Source organism: Malus domestica, chromosome 07, assembly GCF_042453785.1.
Source record: "Malus domestica chromosome 07, GDT2T_hap1".
NCBI classification, from domain to species: Eukaryota; Viridiplantae; Streptophyta; class Magnoliopsida; order Rosales; family Rosaceae; genus Malus; species Malus domestica.
Window position 1 is genome coordinate 19404669 of NC_091667.1, and position 20825 is coordinate 19425493.

At 35.0% G+C, this 20825-nt stretch overlaps 1 protein-coding gene and 1 long non-coding RNA gene across 3 annotated transcripts; one reads left to right on the plus strand and one right to left on the minus strand.

Moving 5' to 3' along the window:
• The first annotated feature begins 2964 nt into the window (after positions 1-2964).
• Positions 2965-4663, plus strand: LOC103448638 (putative UDP-rhamnose:rhamnosyltransferase 1). Its single transcript, XM_008387903.4, has one exon. The coding sequence runs from the start codon at positions 3092-3094 to the stop codon at positions 4499-4501; it is 1410 nt and encodes a 469-aa protein (XP_008386125.3). The 5' UTR covers positions 2965-3091; the 3' UTR covers positions 4502-4663.
• Positions 4664-11929: 7266 nt separating this feature from the next.
• Positions 11930-14454, minus strand: LOC139197396 (uncharacterized). Of its 2 annotated transcripts, XR_011582771.1 has the most exons (4): positions 14177-14454; positions 13273-13325; positions 12668-12796; positions 11930-12347 (listed from the first exon to the last, which is right to left on the minus strand). It is a non-coding gene; the product is annotated as an uncharacterized lncRNA (long non-coding RNA). The 2 variants fall into 2 exon arrangements; XR_011582770.1 differs by lacking the exon at positions 12668-12796.
• Positions 14455-20825: the final 6371 nt, after the last annotated feature.

Below are 20825 nucleotides of genomic sequence, written 5' to 3' on the forward strand. Positions count from 1 at the left end.
ACTTAGACCCTTTTTGGTCCTGTAAAAGCACCCATTGCGCCAAAAACGATGAACCCATATGTGACTATTTTGATCAAAACCTTGAGAAGATTATGTTCTCAGTAATTATATTAAAAAACCTGTTTTCAATTACCAAATTAAAATTTCGTCACATTTTTTACATACCTACAATAGTAAATGTAGCTCTCCATCCAATTTCTTGAACTTGGGTGACTCATCTTGGAGAAATTTTTCCCTGTGCCCGTAACACAAATGATATACCATATGTTATTATGTAAGTGGTGGAAATTTATCTTTTGTGTTATTAATTTTTAACACAAGAATCTCACCACTTGTATAGAATATACCACCCTGTATTCCGGGCACATTGAAAAGTTTCTCGTCATCATAACTACTATTGGGAAACAACACGACAAAAATAAAATTGAAGAATGTAATTCAATTTGAAATATTTTTCTTATTCTAAGGAAAAAAAAAGAAATAAAATAAATCTATTAATGTAGCTGACAATTGTGAGCCAACTACACATTCAGAATCGCACACAATATTTCAATAGCCTTTAAATTAAAAACCAAACCCTAAATCAGTTAAATCAACTCATCAATATAAAAATATGAATCATATAAAAGGAGAAACGATAAAAGTAGAGTAAAAAGAAAGAAAAAAAAAAGAATTTTGCTTACCATGGAGCGTTCATTGTTGGATGAAGTAGAAAATAAGGACGATCGAGAAAAAACGAGACACAAAGAAAACGAGAGAAACAGAGATGGCGTGAACAGGGAAAGAGAAGAAAATGAAAAAAAAAAGGAATAAAAGAAATTAAAATAATTGTCAATTAGTTTAGGTTTATTTCATTTAAAACTTAAGAGAGGGAATTGAAGTTTTAACAAAACTCTTCCTCCCTTTGCAATTCCACAGCCGACAATTTTCCAAAACAAATTCCAAAATTAAGCTGTCTATCAAGCTAAATAATTTTGGCACAAAAATAAAAAAGAAATTTAACTAAAACAAATAATATTAAGTGCAAAATACTTAAAAAATAATAATAAAAATATTAGGTGTGGATAGTACCCCACCTATTTATTTAAAATGACAGCTAGAAATTTTTGGTGAATTTTTTTTTACAGCAATCTTCCCACCCAATCCCTCTTTAATATTGGATGCTATTTTAAACGCACCTAATACTACTAATAGGGGCAATTAATATTTCTGCCACTCATATGCAATTCTTTTAATCTGCCCCTAATAATTCATTTTCCTGTAGTGATAAATGGTCCAAAGTCTTCTATGCATACCTTATTAATTTTTATATTTTTATTTTCTTAAATTCATTTCATTCCACGAATGAAAACTAAAAAAAGTATTTCGAAAGTAAAAAGAGCGTAAATAACATCCTATTTATAGAGTTTGAGATTGGAAAGGGAAAAATGGACGATGTAAAGGAGCAGAGAATAAGTGAGAGTGGTTTACTTATTTTTTACTCATTCATATCATTTTTTTTCACTTTTCAATCTCAAACTTTATATGGTATCAGAGTAAGTTGTCTCATGTGTGAAGTTTAACAGTCACACATACGCTATGTCACCTGAGTAGTGTCGTTCACGTGTTAGATTTAAAAATTCATCACACGTGAGGGGACGTGTTGATAATGAATCCCACATTGATGAGAAGAGGGACCTTACATGTACTTATAGGGTGCGTTTGTTGCACCAGATTATCTCATACTGGACTAGCTTCAGGGACTAAGCTAGACTGACTTATACTAGACTAAACTGGATTAACTTAATGAAGCGTGTGGTGTTGTATCAGACTAAGAAGTAGAATAATTAAAAAAAAAGGAAAAAACAACTGGTGATATAAAAAAATATCCATGTTATTTGTTTCAACTTCAATTTTAACCAACATCAAAATTTCAACCAAAATTTCCTGTTCCCAAATTCTACCAACTTCAATTTCAACTAAAATTTCCAGTTTCCAAATTCTACCAAATTTCAATCAATTTCAACTAACCTACAATCAAATTCTAAATTGCATATTACCCAGAGGAAGAATTGGCAAATTAACTCATAATCTGCCCAAAAAATTCATGTTCTCTATTAACAACCAAAGATTTACAGCCTCAATTTGTCAAAAGCCACGCATTGGCAATACATTTCCCACGAAGGGTAAGCAAATTAGGCCTCCATGCGAGCCTCCATTTTCAATTGCGGATCTCAGTCAACCAAATTCGTTCATGTTCCTTCGACCCCACCATTGTCTCCTCCTCCAAACCTCCTCCAAACCTCTCTTCTCTGATGACCCACCCCCATCCCCTCCTCCAATCGACGTGAATGGCCATGCCACCAGCAGTGGAGAGCTCAGACTCAGCCTTGTGCCTGTCATCATCGTTCTCATCTTTTATGTAGCTCAGATTAAACCCAAAGAAGCGTAAAGCCGAGAATTTGTACATCTCGTTGACGATCGTCGCGGTCAGTGGGGTGGTTCGGCGAGGTTGGTCGAGCAAACTAGGACAAAGACACGAGGAGGACAGCTGGACGAGGACGCGAGGAGGAAGGGACGCAAACGGTCTTAGTAGTCCCCTACTGATTGAGGGGTCTTGCTAAGCCCTTCTAACGAAGGACTTAGTCGGAGCATGTCCGATCTAATCCCATTAAACCTAATTCTTGAGCAAAACCAAACATGAGACTACATTAGCAATTAGTTTAGTCTAGTCTAGTCCCCCTTAATCCGGTCAAACAAACACACCCATAAATAGTCGAACTATTCTCCATATTATCAATTGGTTTTAGGATGAAATTCCAATTTTTTTTAAGTATTTAATATGATAAGGTGATATAGCTATGGGAGTTAGTGCACCACCGCTCACCCAAATGTGATAATTGTGCATTGCAGACCATCTTGCTTAATTAATTGTAAAACGTGACTGATGGAGGCAGGTTGCTGGGCACTTGCCAGGCTTCACAACCTACAAATAAATGGACAAGAAGCATGATTTATTAACTTGGCAACTCATTTCTTCCGGAGCATCATAAAAAAAAAAAACCTCCAACTGCAAATCCCATTCCAATTTCCAGCCAAAAAAAACAAACACATGGGGAAAAATCTGAGAGTTGTGATGCTTCCATATTCCGCCTTCGGCCACATAATGCCTTACTTTCAACTCTCCATTGCCTTGGCAAAGTCCAACGTTCATGTCTATTTCATATCCACCCCAAGAAACATCCAGAGGCTTCCCAAAATTCCATCTGATTTGAACCCTTTTATCCATTTAGTCCCCATCCCATTTCCTCCGCTGGATCCCGACTTCTTGCCGGAAGGAGCGGAGGCCACGGTGGATCTACCCTTCGAAAAACTTGACAACTTGAAGGTTGCATATGATCTACTGCAGCAACCCCTTAAGCAGTTCATTGGGGAGGAGTTGCCGGATTGGATACTATCTGATTTTGCAGCTCATTGGGTGGTCGACATTGCCAAAGAGTATGGTGTTTCAATTGCGTGGTTCTCTCCTTTCTCTGCTGCTTGCAATGTGTTTTTCGGCTCAATGGAAAACCTCTTGGGTACGAATAGAAATCATGCTATCCCAACACCGGAAAGTCTAACTTCACCCCCGGATTGGGTTAGTTTTCCTTCATCGGTTGCGTATAGAGACTTTGTGGCGCCTTATGTGGCGCGAGGCTTTTTTGGAGTCAATAAAAGTGGGATAAGTGATTCTGCAAGGCTTGCCAAGATTTTATCTGCAAGTCAAGCGTTAGCCATTCGAACTTGCGATGAGGTAGAAGGAGAATATTTGGAGGTTTTCAAGAAAATTACAGGAAAGCCTGTGATTTCCACAGGTTTGCTTCTTCCGGATCTACCTGCACAGAGGGGAAAAGGGGGAATTTCTACCAATGATGGGATCTTTGAATGGCTTGATAAGCGAAAAAACAAGTCAGTTGTGTTTGTAGGGTTTGGGAGTGAGTGTAAGTTGAGTAAAGAGCAAGTCTTTGAGATAGCTTCTGGGCTGGAGTTATCAGGACTCCCATTTCTCTGGGCACTCAGAAACCCCAACTGGGCAAATAGTGATGCTGATGCTTTACCTCCTGGTTTTGCTGAGCAAACATCAGAGAGAGGACTTGTTTGTTTCGGGTGGGTGCCCCAGATCGAGATTCTGGGGCACCCGTCAGTTGGTGGTTCTTTGTTTCACTCTGGATGGGGATCCGTGATTGAAACTCTGCAATTTGGGCATGTTCTTGTTGTGCTACCATTGATTATTGATCAGCCTCTGAATGCAAGGCTTCTGGAAGACAAGGGTCTGGCTGTGGAAGTGAAATGCAGCGGAGATGGGTCGTTTAGTAAAGATGAGATAGCCAAAACCCTAAGACATGCAATGGTGGAAGAGGAAGGAGAGCAGCTGAGATCCAATGCAAGGAAAGCTGCAGCTGTTTTTGGTGATCACAAGCTGCACCAAGACCACTACATCGGGCAGTTTGTCAACTTTCTAAAAAGTACGGTAGCAGCATAAGGTCATCCTAAAGAACGATATTAAGGAATAAAAATGGTGTGTCTAGTCACGTGGATGATGATATTAAAGAATTTAAACTATCAATTGCCATATCATATCATGTAATATGCTATTATCTTCTTTCTTTTGTGTCATGCAATAAGATTTCAAACTTTGAAATTAGTTTTTCGTCGGGTAAATTACACAAAACTACCTTAATTATATGTCAAACCACAATGCATACCTCATATTTAAAACATGACAATGTCATACCTTAACTTATGATTTCGTTGGAATGTCATACCTATATTAACTTTTCTGTTAAATGCTGACGTGGTATGAGCGGGGCCCACTATTTTGCTAATAAGAATAAAAAATTAATTAATTAATAAAAAATTATTTGTTATTTATTTAACAATTAAAAATTAATTAAAAAAACAAAGCCCTTCTCTTCTATTTTTTTTTCCCAGAAACCGTGCTTTCTCCCCAGATCCCCTTCATCCTCCTCAGCCCCCTTCTTCCTCCTCCATCCCCTTCATCCTCCTCTTTAAACACAGGTTTTGGATCTTTTCTGGCCCACTTCGACCGACCCAGAGAACGGCCATCTTTTCCCTCAAACTCTCCCTTCTCTCCCAACGCTCACCATCTTTTCTTCTCTGCGTTCACAGAGACGCCAAGCCCCAGAGAACGGCCATCACTAAACCACCACCACAACCATATCACTCTCTCTTCTTTTCTCCCTCATCGCTCAACTCCCCAGTTTTTCTAACCTCTCACCTTCTCTGTACAACAACATAGATGGACTAAACTAAACGACCTCGCAATTTTCAGATGAAAATCCGTCAATTCCTGGTTAGATTTGACGAGACTTGGACCATGGATCACTTCCCCTTCATCTTGAGGTTTGGATTCGAGCATGCGAGACTTGAATCTCCCTCAATTTCGCGAGAAATCAAAAGCCCAGTTTCTGGCTGACAACCTCAGGCCATTATCCGACCACGACTTGGCATAAAAAGGGTATATTTCTACTCTTCGATCTATGATCTTCGTTTTGAGATAAATTTCATGTGTTTTGGTAGAGATTTTAGGGTGAACGGAGCAGAAATTTTTCCTACTGGCTGGTGCTCGTTTTCTGGGGTGCGTTGGGAGAGAAGGGAGAGTTTGAAGGAGAGAGATTGGGATGAGGGGGCCAAAAATTATTTGTTTATAATTAATCTTAATTGTTAAATAAATAACAAATAATTTATTATTAATTCATAAATTTTTTATTTTAATTAGCAAAATAGTGAGCCTGGTCATACCACGTCAGCATTTAACAGAAAAATTAACAGAAAAGTTAACAGAGGTATGACATTGCAACGAAATCATAAGTTAAGGTATGACATTGTCATATTTTAAACATGAGGTATGAGATTGTGATTTGACCCATAGTTAAGGTAATTTTGTGTAAATTTGATTGAATGTGCTTCATCTTCTCTTCTTCTCTTCTTCTCTATGTTTCTAAGTTCAAATATCTCTCCTTTTTGTATGCTTCTTCTTCTCTTCTTTATGTTTCTGAGTTCGAATATCTCTCCTTTTTGTTTAAATTAATTGAAACCAAAATATAATTTGTATAAAAACAAACACCCACGTGTACCCCGTCACCCGTCACATAATGGTCCCTAAGATGTGTACAAAATATAATTTTTATAAAAAAAATTAAAAAATTATATTTTGTATAAAAACAAAACATAATGGTCTCATCAAGAATATGTAGGCTTTTTAGCCAAAATGGTCCCTGAGATTTGTATAACACATCACTTTGGTTCTTGAGATTGAAAATCAATAGAAATAGTCCTTGAGATTGTCCACCATCCATTATTTTGGTCATTCCGTTAAAAACTTTGTTAAGTGGTTACGGAGCACATATCGGAAACTGAGATTTTTTGCCGGAAGTTTGGGCAATTTTCAAAGCTTCGTAACTCAATCATCTGTTAACCAAATTCGACCCATAATATATCAAATGAAGATAGCAAAGTGTTGAACAAGATTATACCTATTTGGAAGCCCAATGGTTGCCGGAGATGGCTGGAAAATAGCCTGAAAGGTGACTAGTCCGCGGAAAAACTGGAAAACTCGCCAGAAACTGGGTAAATTTTAAATGTTCATAACTTCTTCAATACTTAACGAAATTGAGTGATTCCAAAACAAAAATCATATTTCTCGACGAGACGAAGAGAATGGTACCTTTCTAGATGGCTAATTCGGTCAGCAGAAAAATTGGAAAACTCGTGTGGAAACTGGGTAAACTTTAAACGTTCATAACTTCTTCAATACTCAACAAAATTGAGTGATTCAAAAATGAAAATCATACTTCTCGACGAAAAAAAAAAGAATAGTACCTTTTCAAATGGCTAACATGCCATGTTTTGGCCGAAAAATATCCTGAAAGCTTACTGGTAGTAGGAAAATTGAAAAACTCGCTAAAAACTGGGTAAATTTTAAATGTTCATAACTTCTTCAATACACAACGAAATCAAGTGATTTAAAACCGAAAAGCATACTTCTCGATGAGATAAAGAGAATGGTAGCTTTATCAATGGCTAACTCACTGTTTTTTTCTGAAAAACGGTTCGAAAGTGACTGTCTTGATCTCATCTAGTTAGTCAATTTTGAGTTGTTTTCCGGCAAAACCACGGCGAGTTAGCCATTGAAAAAGTATCATTCTCTTTGTCTCATTGAGAAATATGATTTTCATTTTTGAATCATTCGATTTCATTAAGTATTGAAAAAGTTATAAACGTTTAAAGTTTACCCAATTTCAGGCGAGTTTTTCAGTTTTCACGCGGACAAGTCACATTTTAGGCTATTTTCCGGCTATTTTCTAGCCATCTCCGCCAACCATTGGGCTTCCAAATTGGTATAATCTTGTTCAACACTTTCCTATCTTCATTTTGATATATTATGTGTCGAATTTGGTTAAGAAACGATTGAGTTACAAAGCTTTGAAAATTGCCCAAACTTCCAGCAAAAAATCTCAGTTTCTGGTATGAGCTCCAAGACAACTTAACGGAGTTTTTAATAGAATGACCAAAATAATTGATAGTGAACAATTTCAGGGACCATTTATATTGATTTTCAATCTCAGGGACCAAAGTGATGTGTTATGCAAATCTCAGGGACCATTTTGGCTAAAAAGCCTACATATTTTAATCAAGATAATGAAAAAGGCTTGGGCTAAATTTATTTTAACAAAAAATCATGCTATAACTTTATTTAATGGAAAAAAATTAAATTTTAATGAAAACCCTTAAATTTTAATAAAAATGACAAAAAAAAAACTTAATTTTAATGAAAAGGACACAATTAAAAAAATTTAAAAAAATTAAAAAAAACGTAATGCCCACAGGATTTGTGCACTGTTTATGAAACTGAACACTATTTATGAAGATGAACACTATTTATGAAATTGAACGGTACTATACTATTTATTAGTCCAATTTCATAAATAGTGTCTAGTTTTTTGTCCACTTTAATAAATAGTGTCTAGTTCTTAATCATGTTTCTTAAATAATGCCCCGTTATTGGGTCCAATTTCATAAATAATGTATAGTAATTGGTACAGTTTCATTAATAGTGTCTCTTTCTTAGTTCAGTTTCATAAATAATGTGTAGTTATTGGTCCACTTTCATAAATAATGTCTAGTTTTTTGTCGTGTTTCATAAATAGTCTAGTTCTTACTCCAGTTTCATAAATAGTATATAATCCAGTTTCTTAAGTAGTTTCCACCTATTGGTTTAGTTTTGGAAATAATGCCTAATTCTTGTTTTCGTTTCATAAATAGTCTCTACTTATTGGTATAGTGTCTACTTATTGGTCTAGTTTCATGAATAATGTCTACTTATTTGTGAAGTTTTGTAAATAATGTTTAATTCTTGGTTTAGTTTCATAAGGTTTGAAACTTAGACCCTTTTTGGTTCTGTAAAAGCACCCATTGCACTGAAAACGATGAACCCAGAAGTGACTCTTTAGATCAAAACCTTGAGAATATTATGTTTTCGGTAATTATATTTAAAAAGATGTTTTCAATTACCAAATTAAAATTTCCTCATTTTTCAATTACCAAATTACATAGTAGCCCCTCAGGTTTGAGGTCTATTGCAATCTTATACAACATCTTTAAAACATTTCACTTTTATACCTCAAGTACTATTTTATTTCAATTTCATACAACTGTTACATTTTCCATCCATGGATCTGTTAAATGCTAACGTGACTGCCACATGTATGTCATGTGGCTGCCAAATGTCTGCCACGTGACAAATAAAATAATTTTTTAATTTTTTTTAAAAAAAACTGAAATTGGAAGGAAAAAAAAAAAAAAGAAGGGATCAAACCCCTGCAACCCAGAAGAAGAAGGAGGAAGAAGAAGAAGAAAGAGGAGGAGGAGGAAGAAGAAGAAAGAGAAAGAGAAAGAGAAGAAGAAGAAGAAAGAGAAAAAAAAAAAGGGTCCGAACCTAGAAGAAGAAGAAAGAGAAAGAGAAAGAGAAGAAGAAGAAGAAGAAGAAAGAGAAAAAAAAAAAAAAAAAAAAGGGGTCCGAACCCAGAAGAAGAAGAAAGAGAGAAAAAAAAAAGTGGCAAACAGGTTTTTTTAAAATAAATTGAAAAATTATTTTTATTTGCCACGTGGCAGACATTTGGCAGCCACGTGGCATACATGTGACAGCCACGTCAGCATTTAACAGATCCATGGATGGAAAATGTAACGGTTGTATGAAATTGAAATAAAATAGTACTTAAGGTATGAAAGTGAAATGTTTTAAAGATGTTGTATAAGATTGCAATAGACCTCAAACCTGAGGGGCTACTATGTAATTTACCCTTTTTTCATATACCTACAATAATAAATGTAGTTCTCCATCCAATTTCTTGAGCTTGGGTGTCATCTTGGAGAAAATTTTTCATTGTGCTTGTAACATAAATGGTTTACCACGTGTTATTATATAAGTGGTGGAAAATTTTAAGTTTTGTAGCCAAAATGGTCCCTGAGATTTGCGTAACACATCACTTTGGTCCCTAAGATTGAAAATCAGTAGAAATGGTCCTTGAGATTGTCAACCATCCATTATTTTTGTCATTTCGTTAAAAACTCCGTTAAGTGTTCCGGAGCTCTTGACCGGAAGTTTGGACAATTTTCAAAGCTTCGTAACTCAATTGTTTTTTAACCAAATTCGACCCATAATATATCAAAATGAAGATAGGAAAGTGTAGAACAAGATTATACCTAATTGGGAGCCCAATAATTGCATGAGATGGCCGGAAAATAGCCTAAAAGGTGACTGGTCCGCAAGAAAACTGGAAAACTCGCCGGAAACTGAGTAAACTTTCAACATTCATAACTTCTTCAATACTCAACGAAATTGAGTGATTTAAAAACAAACATCATACATCTCAATGAGACGAAGAGAATGGTACCTTTCTTGATGGCTAATTCACCATGGTTTGGCCGAAAAATGGCTCAAAAGTGACTAACTTGAGACCAAGACAACTATTTTTAAGCCATTTTTTCGGCCAAACCACGGCGAATTAGCCACCAAGAAAGGTACCATTCTCTTCATCTCATTGAGAAGTATGATTTTCATTTTGAATCACTTGATTTCGTTGAGTATTGAAAATGTTATGAACGTTTAAAATTTACCCAATTTTTCGGCGAGTTTTCCTGTTTTCCCTTGGACCAATCACCTTTCAGGTTATTTTCCAGCCAAACCACTATGAATTAGCCTTTGATAAAGGTACCATTCTCTTCGTCTCATCGAGAAGTATGATTTTCGTTTTTGAATCACTCGATTTCGTTGAGTATTGAAAACATTATGAACGTTTAAGGTTTACCCAGTTTCCTGCGAGTTTTCCCACGGACCAGTCACCTTTCAGGCTATTTTCCGACCATCTCCGGCAACCATTGGGCTTCCAAAAAGGTATAATCTTGTTCTACACTTTCCTATGATATATTATGGGTCGAATTTGGTTAAGAAACGATTGAGTTACAAAGCTTTGAAAATTGCCCAAACTTCAAGCCAAGAGCTTCGGGACACTTAACAGAGTTTTTAACGGAATGACCAAACTAATAGATGGTGAACAATTTCAGGGACCATTTCTATTGATTTTCAATCTCATAGACCAAAGTGATGTGTTATACAAATCTCAATGACCATTTTGGCTAAAAAGCCAAAATTCTACTTTTTATGTTAATAATTTTTTAACACAAGAATCTCACAACTTGTATAGAGTCTACCACCCCGTGCTCTTGGCACATTGAAAAGTTTCTCGTCATCATGACTACTATTGGAAAATAACACCACAAAAATAAAACAGAAGAATGTAATTCAATTCGAAATATTTTTCTTATTTTAGGCAAAAAAAAAAAAAACTATTAATGTAGCTAACGATGTGACAAAAAGGTGGGAGAAAAAAGTGAAGTGTTTGAAGTTTTTTTTTTGTGGTGGGGGGGGGGGGGGGAGTTTTACGCGCCCAGTGCATAAAAATTAGTGGGTAGTTTTCTTTTATTAAAATATAAAGATTTGAAGCCTTTTTCATTAGCCTTATTCCTTTCCCATCTCTTTTCTTCATCAACTTTTTTTCATAACCATATTTCTCAGGAAACGAAATCAAACCACCCACATTTGGTTCGATTTGGTTCGATTTTGAGTTTTTCAAACCCACTCTTACTTTGTGCCATTTCTCTCCCAATTTCCAATCCCACTCACCCTTATAAAAAAAATAGACAAATTTAAAATCATTAAGACATTTATTTATAGGGAAGAAAATGAACGAATACAGTTTTGCAATGAAACACTAAAATGATTATCGTTTTATCCGACGATCGAATTTGAGTATTTTTGACAAACATGATATTTGAGGAAAGACCTCAAAGATAGGCAGTTCGATTGTTAAAAACACATTACAAAGTAGACCTTACAAAATATGTGTAAAAAATATGTCCACCAATCATAATTCATTCAAATACACACACACACACATACATATATACATATAATATTAAATTTGAATTTCTATATTTCAAGCAAGAGTTACTAGTGATGAACAACATTGAAGAAAAATCACCTCATTTAAAATGTAAATATATATTGTATCATAATACTACGGTTTAATTATATTTCTCTTTACTTGTAAGTAAGACGTCTTAGGTTTGATTTTCGTCAAAAGCGAATTCGAACTAAATTATTATAGTTAATCCATTGTGAGGCTTAGCCCATTTTCCTGCCCTTTAGTATAAACTAGCAGGAATGCTCACGCTTTGCTGCAGGTTTTCAAACTATAACCAACAACATACATGAAAATATCCACAGAAAAATTAAATGAAAATCCTGCAGCAATACAGTCGCATTCTTAAATGCAGCAATTTAGACAACCCACGTTTTACCTAAGCAACACTCACAAAACCACAAACAATCCCAGAAAAGTTACTGACTTTAGAATTAATTCAAGTATATTAGGAGCACGTTTGCACTCAATACAGGGAACCAGTCGAAAGCAAATCCGTAGCTCTTCTAACTTTTCTAATTGAAATTTGTGGGCAATAAAAGTTGTCGACAAAATAAAACAAAATTTTCACAAATTATCAAAAAAAAATTCAGCAACAAATTGCCAATGAAAAGCACACAATTCATAAACAATCAAAATTAAAAGCAGGAAAGAGTGAGAGTAGTGTATCAGGCCGATGTCTGACTCGTCATGGAGAGCTTCAGTCACTTATCCTGGCAACTCGGCTAAAAGAGCTTTGAGAGAAAAATAGGCATTATCGCAACTATCTTGAGAAGTGAATTTCACATGCACAACTGAAATTTCAAAACCCACCACTGAAGCACCCTATGGAAACAACAAAGAAGAAATTTAATCAACTTTTCCATGAAAATCCACCCGTAGACTATTTGTGCATTCCTTAAACAAAGTTATTTTCTGATCATTAGTATCCTAACCAAAGCAATTTCCAACTTCAACATTCAAAAGGAAAACATACAGAGTTTATATTAATCACTCAAAGTGATGTTTATATTTTGTACCACTACTGATTAACCTTAATACATACATTTCGAGGTCCACACTAACACTTGAAACCTCTTTGACACATAATGCTGAAAAATGCAAATAAGTAAATTGCTTTGAAAAATATATTAGGATGATATTACCTTCCCAATCACAGCTTATTTGCATCTTGCCAAAATTTTCGGACTCGGATTTAAAAAATTTCGACATTGTATTGCTAGGACCACCCAATTCGCTTTATTAAAAAGCATTCCTTTCCCAGAACCTTTGAACTGTTCAGAGTCCAAATTCCAGAAAACAAATGCTAATCAATAACAATTAATGCTGGGTAATCACTGAAATTAAAATCCAGAATTTACTAATATCAAACTTACAGCCAAAGGAGCAATCAATGTACTGAACTCCAAAGAAAAATCTTCACATAAAGTATCTAATTTCCAAAATCTTTTTCATTCATAATTTGAAATAATTCAAAATTGCAAGCAAGAAAACGCTCCAATTCGAAAAAGCTTTGCAAGGTCATGAAATTGCCCATGAATATCGCCACAAATTGTCACTGGCCTTTTCACATGCATGCAAATAAATAATAATAAGTGCCTACCCATATAATTTAAAAGATCCACAGCAGTGTTACCAATTCAAAATGAAGGACAATAATAACGCTTTTTTCCCATACAAAATGAAATAACAGTGAAATATGTAATGTAATACAAATATAATAAGAGACTAAAGAGACCAAAATTTACACCTGAACATTGCTTTCTCCCATTAGTCCTTGGCTTTCTCGCATAACATTCTCACCTACAGTGAAGCAATGAAGAAATGATCATGTATAGATAGACGGTTCTGATACCAAAAGACAGGAGATAACTTCTTCTCTTTTTTTTAAAAAAAAAAATAGAAAACATAATATAACTTAAAAGGTGCTTAAACAAACCATTCTGGCATATAGCCAAGTTCTATACTGAGGTAAAAGTCCCAGATTATACTTTAATCCATTTCACATAGTTTTGTATGAGACAATTCACTTTGAAAAATACAACTGCCTTATCTTAAAGTGGTAATGCAACTGCCTTATCTATAGTCAATCGCTAAAATATTTATAAGAATCCAATCCATTTTTTAAATAAATGAGAAGCATGCTATAAGACAATTTGGTTCTTCACCTAATCAGCTCAAAGTTCCCTTGCCAAAATGCATTCTTCAACTGAAATAGATTTATGAGACTATAAGTATCCCTTCTTTTTATGCCATATCCAACTAATTTCATGTCATTCCGAAAATGGCCTATTTACCATTTCCCGCAAGATACAGATTATAGATCTTGTAGTAAATTTAGACAAAGTAAGGCATTTGATTTAAAATCACAATAAACAGAACCAGCATTACATCACTACAAACACAAATAAAAGTAACTTGCTTGTAGTCAATTAGGCTATATGATATTTGTTTGCGGCATCTCTAACTATTCGGTTAGCATCCTTCACTTAATGAATCATGCGTTTTTCAAAGCATTACTAATATACAATTGAAAATCACGGAAAGAACGAAAAATGAACATTTCACAACGAAGAACTAATTTCTAATTATTTAAAAATTAGTCATCAAATTTCATAAATAAATAAACCCAAAAGATAGCAAAAAATTGGAACCTTTGGGTGAGCAAGTAATGTCTTGTATCAAAATCCTTTCTTCCTCCGGCGAAAGCTCTGTGCTGTCGCTGCACCCAACCATGAATCAGAGAAGAAGCAGAGGATTGAGCATGGAGTCAAGAGAGTTCCATTGCGAGAGAGAAAGAACAGAGAGTGTGTGCATCTAACAATTTAAGCATGATCTGATGGATTTTTAAGAATAAATTTCATATCATAACCTTAGACTATACTAAAATTCTTCATTAACGATATTTAAATTTAAAGCATTTTATTTATAAATGAAAAGAAATAACATTAGACTATACTGAACAACAATAAATCTATGCCGTAATTTTATAGGTGGAACTTTATTTTAACATCAGGAACATGGCAGGAGGAGCACAATCCCCAACGGTAAATGCATGTCATTTAGTCCATTACACCGACAATCTAGAGAGATTTTTCAGTGTTACCGTCACACGAGATGGTACATCACGTGTTCCTATAGAAATGATGGGTTATGTGTTAAAAGGTTAATAGCTTAAAAATTTAAATTTTTCACTACATACATAAAATATATGATGTACCATCCATGTTTCCGTCACAACTAAAAACTTCTTGACAGTGTGGTGCAAAACTACGTATGAAGTCTCTCATTGCAAATTCCATGCCACAGAAAAACTGTGTTGTGATGCTCCCATCCTATCCCACGGTCTGCTTTTGGCCACATGGTGCCCTTTTTCCAACTTTCAATAGCTTTAGCAAAAGCAAAAAGCTCATGTCTCCTCCATATCCACACCAAAAAAACTTCCAAAATCCATTTCCATTTCCACCTCCGTAAGATTTTGGGGGTGAAATGTCGAATTATCATAGACACAGGTTAAAATGTCTACTTCTAATAATATTGATATTGTCTACAACTTAATAATTATCACACGCACAAGACATTAGATGTGAAGTTTTATCACAATTAATTGGAGTGAGATTAAGATATTTAAATTCATTTTTTCTCACAGTTACAATCGATGTGGCATACATTAACATATTATATGTATTTAATTATTGGCGTTATACTCTAAGAAAGAAAAGTGTCATCCCTATTACCCCCTCATATTATCATATATAAATTAGTAACACCAAGTGACGATGTGATTTACCATTCAAGAATTCCTTGCATTAAGAGTACTCAGAAGAAAAATAATAACTTTTTAAGTTCTTTGCTGCTTAGTCCTGATTCTAATGAAACAATTCTTTTTTTTATTTAAAGACTTATAAAAAGTACTATCTAGAATTAGTTAGAAAATAAAGAGTAATAGTAAGAGGCCACATATAGTTCATTGGTATATTATCTAAAGGGCTCATTTGGAACTGTTTTGTAAATGGTTGAATACATTTTTTTTTTTTTTTGGTGAAAATATTTTAGAAATGAATCTTTAGTAACTTTATGTGCTTTTAGAACTCATAACTAATTTTTCTAAAATTTCTTTCAATTAATTTTAAAATCACTTCCAAATGAGCCGTAATGTGCCTAGTGATGCATATACAATCAACACTAATGAAATAAATTTATTTATTACCATAATATGTACACATCATTTATCAAATTTGGTAATATACCAATATAACAAAAAAAAACATGTAATTTCTTTAATATTACTCGAAAATAATATCAATCAAATTCTTTGTGAACCGATGCAAAAATCCCAAGATTTTTAGCATGTGCATGCACCGATTGATAGGTGAAGTGGAAACACAAGGAACGCCATTGTTGACTGTTTGGTGGAATTACTATCCGTGGTGGAGCTAGCAATGGGGTGTTTTGTTTCTCTTTGACTCCAACAAAACTTTAAAACCCTCATGTATATTTGTTTGTATTGGTTTGATCCTTATAAATAACTAAAGTAAACTAAATTACAACTTCCTCTTCCTACTTTTATTTTCTTCTATTATCTTTGTTTTCCCTTTCTCTCTTCTTGTGTGCAACTCTATTATGTGCACCATGTGCTCGACGAAATAGATTTGTTTCAAGCCTTGGCAATCTTCAAAATTACTCCACAGTGTTCTGCAACTACCATCGACCAACCTCTACATATAATGGTAGTTCTCAACATATGTTGGCATAAGGTTTCGGCATATGTTGGTAAGAATTAGCAGCTGCCTACTAGGTGCTCGACAAAATAGTCCAATGAGATGTTTTTGGTCGATATCTTGACTCCATTATATAAAAATCTTGACTCCACCACTACTGACTAAAGAAGTTGAATGCAAAGAATCTCAATTGCTCATGTGCTTTTTTTCTTACAATAATGTGGTCTTCATAGTATTCTAATTCAAAATTCAAATGGGGTTTATTTTCATTGTTGGCCCCTGTAAACACAAAAATGTCGTGACAAATGAGACAAGAACACGTGTACAAAGTAAATGTTTATATTAATGAATTTGTAGGGTTACAATCTCTGTTTATAGGTTTCCTCTTATTCGATCTCCGAAAGATGTGTGGATGTGTAGGTTGTTGATCCAATGGTCGTGATGACTTGATCTTGAATGAACCATAAGGTTTTGGCTCTTGGCAATGGAGGAACCAGCACGTGTATGGGTGCTTGGTGGTTCTTCACAAGATTTGACAAAGACAACAAAGGGTTTTCCAAGTCTACTTGAGTGTTTTAGTGTTTGGATGCTTAAGAGCTTCAGCGTCTGGGCGTGAAATGATTTTTGGACCTTGATAGGATTTTTAGGTACCTGCGTAAAAACGTTAAAATCACACAAAATACTTGCAAGAGAACAAGGTAGTTGTAGTATAAACGGCTCAGGCAAGGTTGTTTTCCGCAGAGATTATTTAAAACAATTTATACAAGACCAAAATCTTAGTTAATTATTTGAAAATAAAGATTGGAAAAGGTTGATTTTGAATTTAAATGTAATAAAAACGAATTTAATAAAAGTAATTTAGGAAAAACAACTAGTAACCAATTAAGAAATCAAAACAAAAAGAAAAGGTTTTGAGAAACAAATTTGGAAAAGCACTAGGGTTCCGCCATAACAATTCTATGTAGATTTACTAATTACTTATGAATTACCCATGCAACTTTTAAGGTTAGGTTTTCCTAATACATATTCTACTCGTGGTATTCAAGCTAGAACGTATATCAAACATGCAATCCGTTTGTGGTATTCAGATCAAATATAAACATGCATGACTCATTGCGCTTTGTGAAAACCCTTTGAAAAACCATGCAACCCCTAAGACGTGGTATTCACCCTAGGTGAAATTACAACTATTAATCACAAGAAGCAATACTCAATTCCCCAGTGGTATTCCGACTGAATTGCATCCAATTACTTATCTAAACATCCTAATGGTTGCGAATCATTAAGACACAAAGATAGTTTAAAACACAGTGATTAATAATTCAAAGTATGCATGCATAATATTATAAGCCATTAAATAAAAACTACATATTCATGCTAAGGCTCAAGGCATTGCCCTAACAAAATAAAGTTAGCTACGCATATTCATAATTAAAATCAAAAGAGTTATATTAAACTAGAAAAAGATTGAAAACACCTTGTTGAATAAAGTATGAAAATCTCTAAGTTTTAGCCAAATTCTTCTCTCCAATATTGCATGAAAGAGAGCACTCTAGGGCCGGCCAAAAGGCTTATTTATACTATAAATAAAAGGGAATTTTAACGAAAAGCACCCGGTACTGTTCACTTTAACGAAAAACCACATTTTTACACTAAAAAGTCAATCCTGGTACTATTCACTTTACCCTTTATTTTGTCCTTATCATTAAAACTCAAAGTTTTCAAACCCTTTTCATTAGTTTTCCTTAAATAAAATTCTCCTAGTAAAAGGTCTTAGAATCGAATAGGAAACCAAATAAATTGAAATACAATAATACAATAGGAAACATAATCCTAAATTGACTTGGTAAATTCGTCCAAATTTCTGCATAGCCACGTTTTGTACCCATATCAGTTCCAAAACTTGTCCAAAATAGCTGGATTTAAAGCTTAGACTATTCTTAACATTTCTCCAGAAGGCCACGAACCCATATGATGTCATATTGGACTCCAAAAATTGCATTTCAGCCCAAAAGTGTCATTTTCCAGCAACACGCACTACTTCTTTATTTAATCGCCATAAAATAACCGCTTGGTAGAAATTGCTAAAATTTTGATACGAACAAGCTAAGGAACACACAAATATCCTCCAATTTGAATCACTCCAAAATCGTCCGTTTGATTACGTTTCTCTCTTGAAGAAATCGAATGTTCTATGTTGAAAAAATAAAGCAAATTATCAATTCTACCAAAATAATTACCAAATTATACTAAGAATATGGTAAAATGTATAATATAATAGTGACTCATTACACCCCTTTCTTTGTCTTGGAGCCTCCTATTTATAGACTTTCCAAGTTTTAACTACGGATGGATTTGGCCTTGATTGTGGGCTTGATTAATTGACGAAAGAACCAGGACTCGATTTGTTGGCTAGTTCGTGATTTATCTCCATCAATTAAGATTTGATTTAATTAAATTAAAATCAAATAATTTCTTTCTGCTAAGTGTTGACACGTGGCCTTCTTGATTACTCGTATTATTTTGATGGGTCACATCTATGTGTACAATTTGTCAGACACCTGGCAAATGCCACGTATGCCCTGGCATGTCGAAACTTTAATGTATTGGTGAACATTTATTTGACCGAAATTTCGATGTCTACAAATGCCCCCACTTCACGGCGCGTCATATGCATGTGCTTGTCACATGTAGAAGATGTGTTTTGAAGTCCCTCGCATAGTGAATGTATTTGACCACTATACTTTGAAGTCCCTCAACTTAGATGTCGGTTCAAGGACTGTCGAGGCATGATCTTGAATTGAGTTGGAAATTTCTTCAAGGGTTGTAGAGGCTTGGTCTTGGATTAGGATGGAAGTTTCTTCAAGAGCCGTCAAGGCTTGGTCTTGGCCGGGGTTGGATGTTTCTTCGAGGGCTATCGAGGCTTAGTCTTGAACAAAACGGGACCACAAGGAGTTTCATGTGGTGGCTGATCTTTGGCTTTGGTGATGGATGAATCGGCACATGTTTGTTGTGCTTGTTGATTCTCCACGAGCTGGATGAAGAACACGAGTGTTTTCTTTGGCTAGAGAGCTTTCTGGTTTCCTCCAAAGGTTTGGCTTTGCTTCATTTCTTTGGAGTCGAAATTGATCCAAGGGTGGTTAACACTTGATCGTGAATCGGACTTGTCATTTCTTTAAGAGCCGTCGAGGGTTGATCTTAAATGTAATAGGACCACAAGGAGTTTCACGTGGTGTGTGATCTTCGACTTTGTTGGGTATGAATCAACATGTGTATTTGTTGTGCTCGTTGATTTTCCACGAGCTTGATGAAGAGCATGATTGTTTGGAGGTTTAGGAGATTTATGGATGTCCGGGGCTTTCACTTGCTTTTTTTTTTTGCTTCCCCGCTTTGAATGAGTGCCTAATATTTATAGGGAAGGAATTTGGCTTGATTTGAAATACCCAAGGTATTAAATATCGATGATATCGGAAATATCGGTAGTCCAAAAACACGGAAATTTCGATGGAAATTTCGGGGATATTATCGATATCGATAAAAATTGAATAAAAACCATGGAAATTGTAAGAAAAACTTGGAAATTTTTATTGAAACTTTGCAGAATGTTTATTTAGTCAATTATCTATTAGTTTATCACAAAAAATTGGAAGGAAATGCATTGCATGATGGATTTAACTGATTTAAGTTGATTATATAGCAAGCTGGCAAATATTATGAGTGTAGAAAATACGTAGTAATTAATGAAAGAAGTTTAAACACACCATAATCATTTATATATAATGAATTAGTACAATATAAGAAAGACATGAAAAATATGTTTTTTTTTTTACAAAAAAATAGTATATGTGACGTTAGAGTTTCAAGTATATAGCATGATTTGATCTTCAAAGAGAATTTCAAGGTCTCAAAGATGGATTTCCCAAATAAAACAATTTAATTTAAAAAAATAAAATAATAAATATAAGATATTTTGAATGAAATTAGTGTTTAACATTTTCTTTAAACCACATGATGACCTCTCCACCTCACCTCCCTCACATAACCCAAGGTCCCAAATTGAGACTCCCAATCCTATATCTGACATTTTCTTTTTCGTATCATGTTCCTCCTCTATCACTTCTTCTTCCTCTACTTTATTTTCTTCTTTTTTGTATCCCATAAGTCTTCTCTCTCTCTCTCTCTCTCTCTCTCTCTCTCTCTCTCTCTCTCTCTCTCTCTCTCTCCAGAAACCTCTAGCAAAGCAACCATGGCTATCTTTCTGCAACTCTCTTTCCCGGAGCACAGACACACCACATCCACACCCCATCGTGACCTCCACCACAGTGGCGCATACTCCGGCGAGCACCATCACCACCTGTGGACCGTTCCTCCTCCATTTCTCACCTCCCGACGAGCACCATCAGGCAAGGGGATCCATCAAACAGTTTGATTCAAACCCAAGCGGGTTTTGGGATCCGGAGAAAATGGATTTTTCATTTCCGACGACGGAGGCGCAGATCTTGGGTCTGAACCTGGATTGTAGAGAGAGATCTGGGCAGCTGCGACGACGCAGCCTCGGCTGCCTTTCCGACAACGGAGCCAC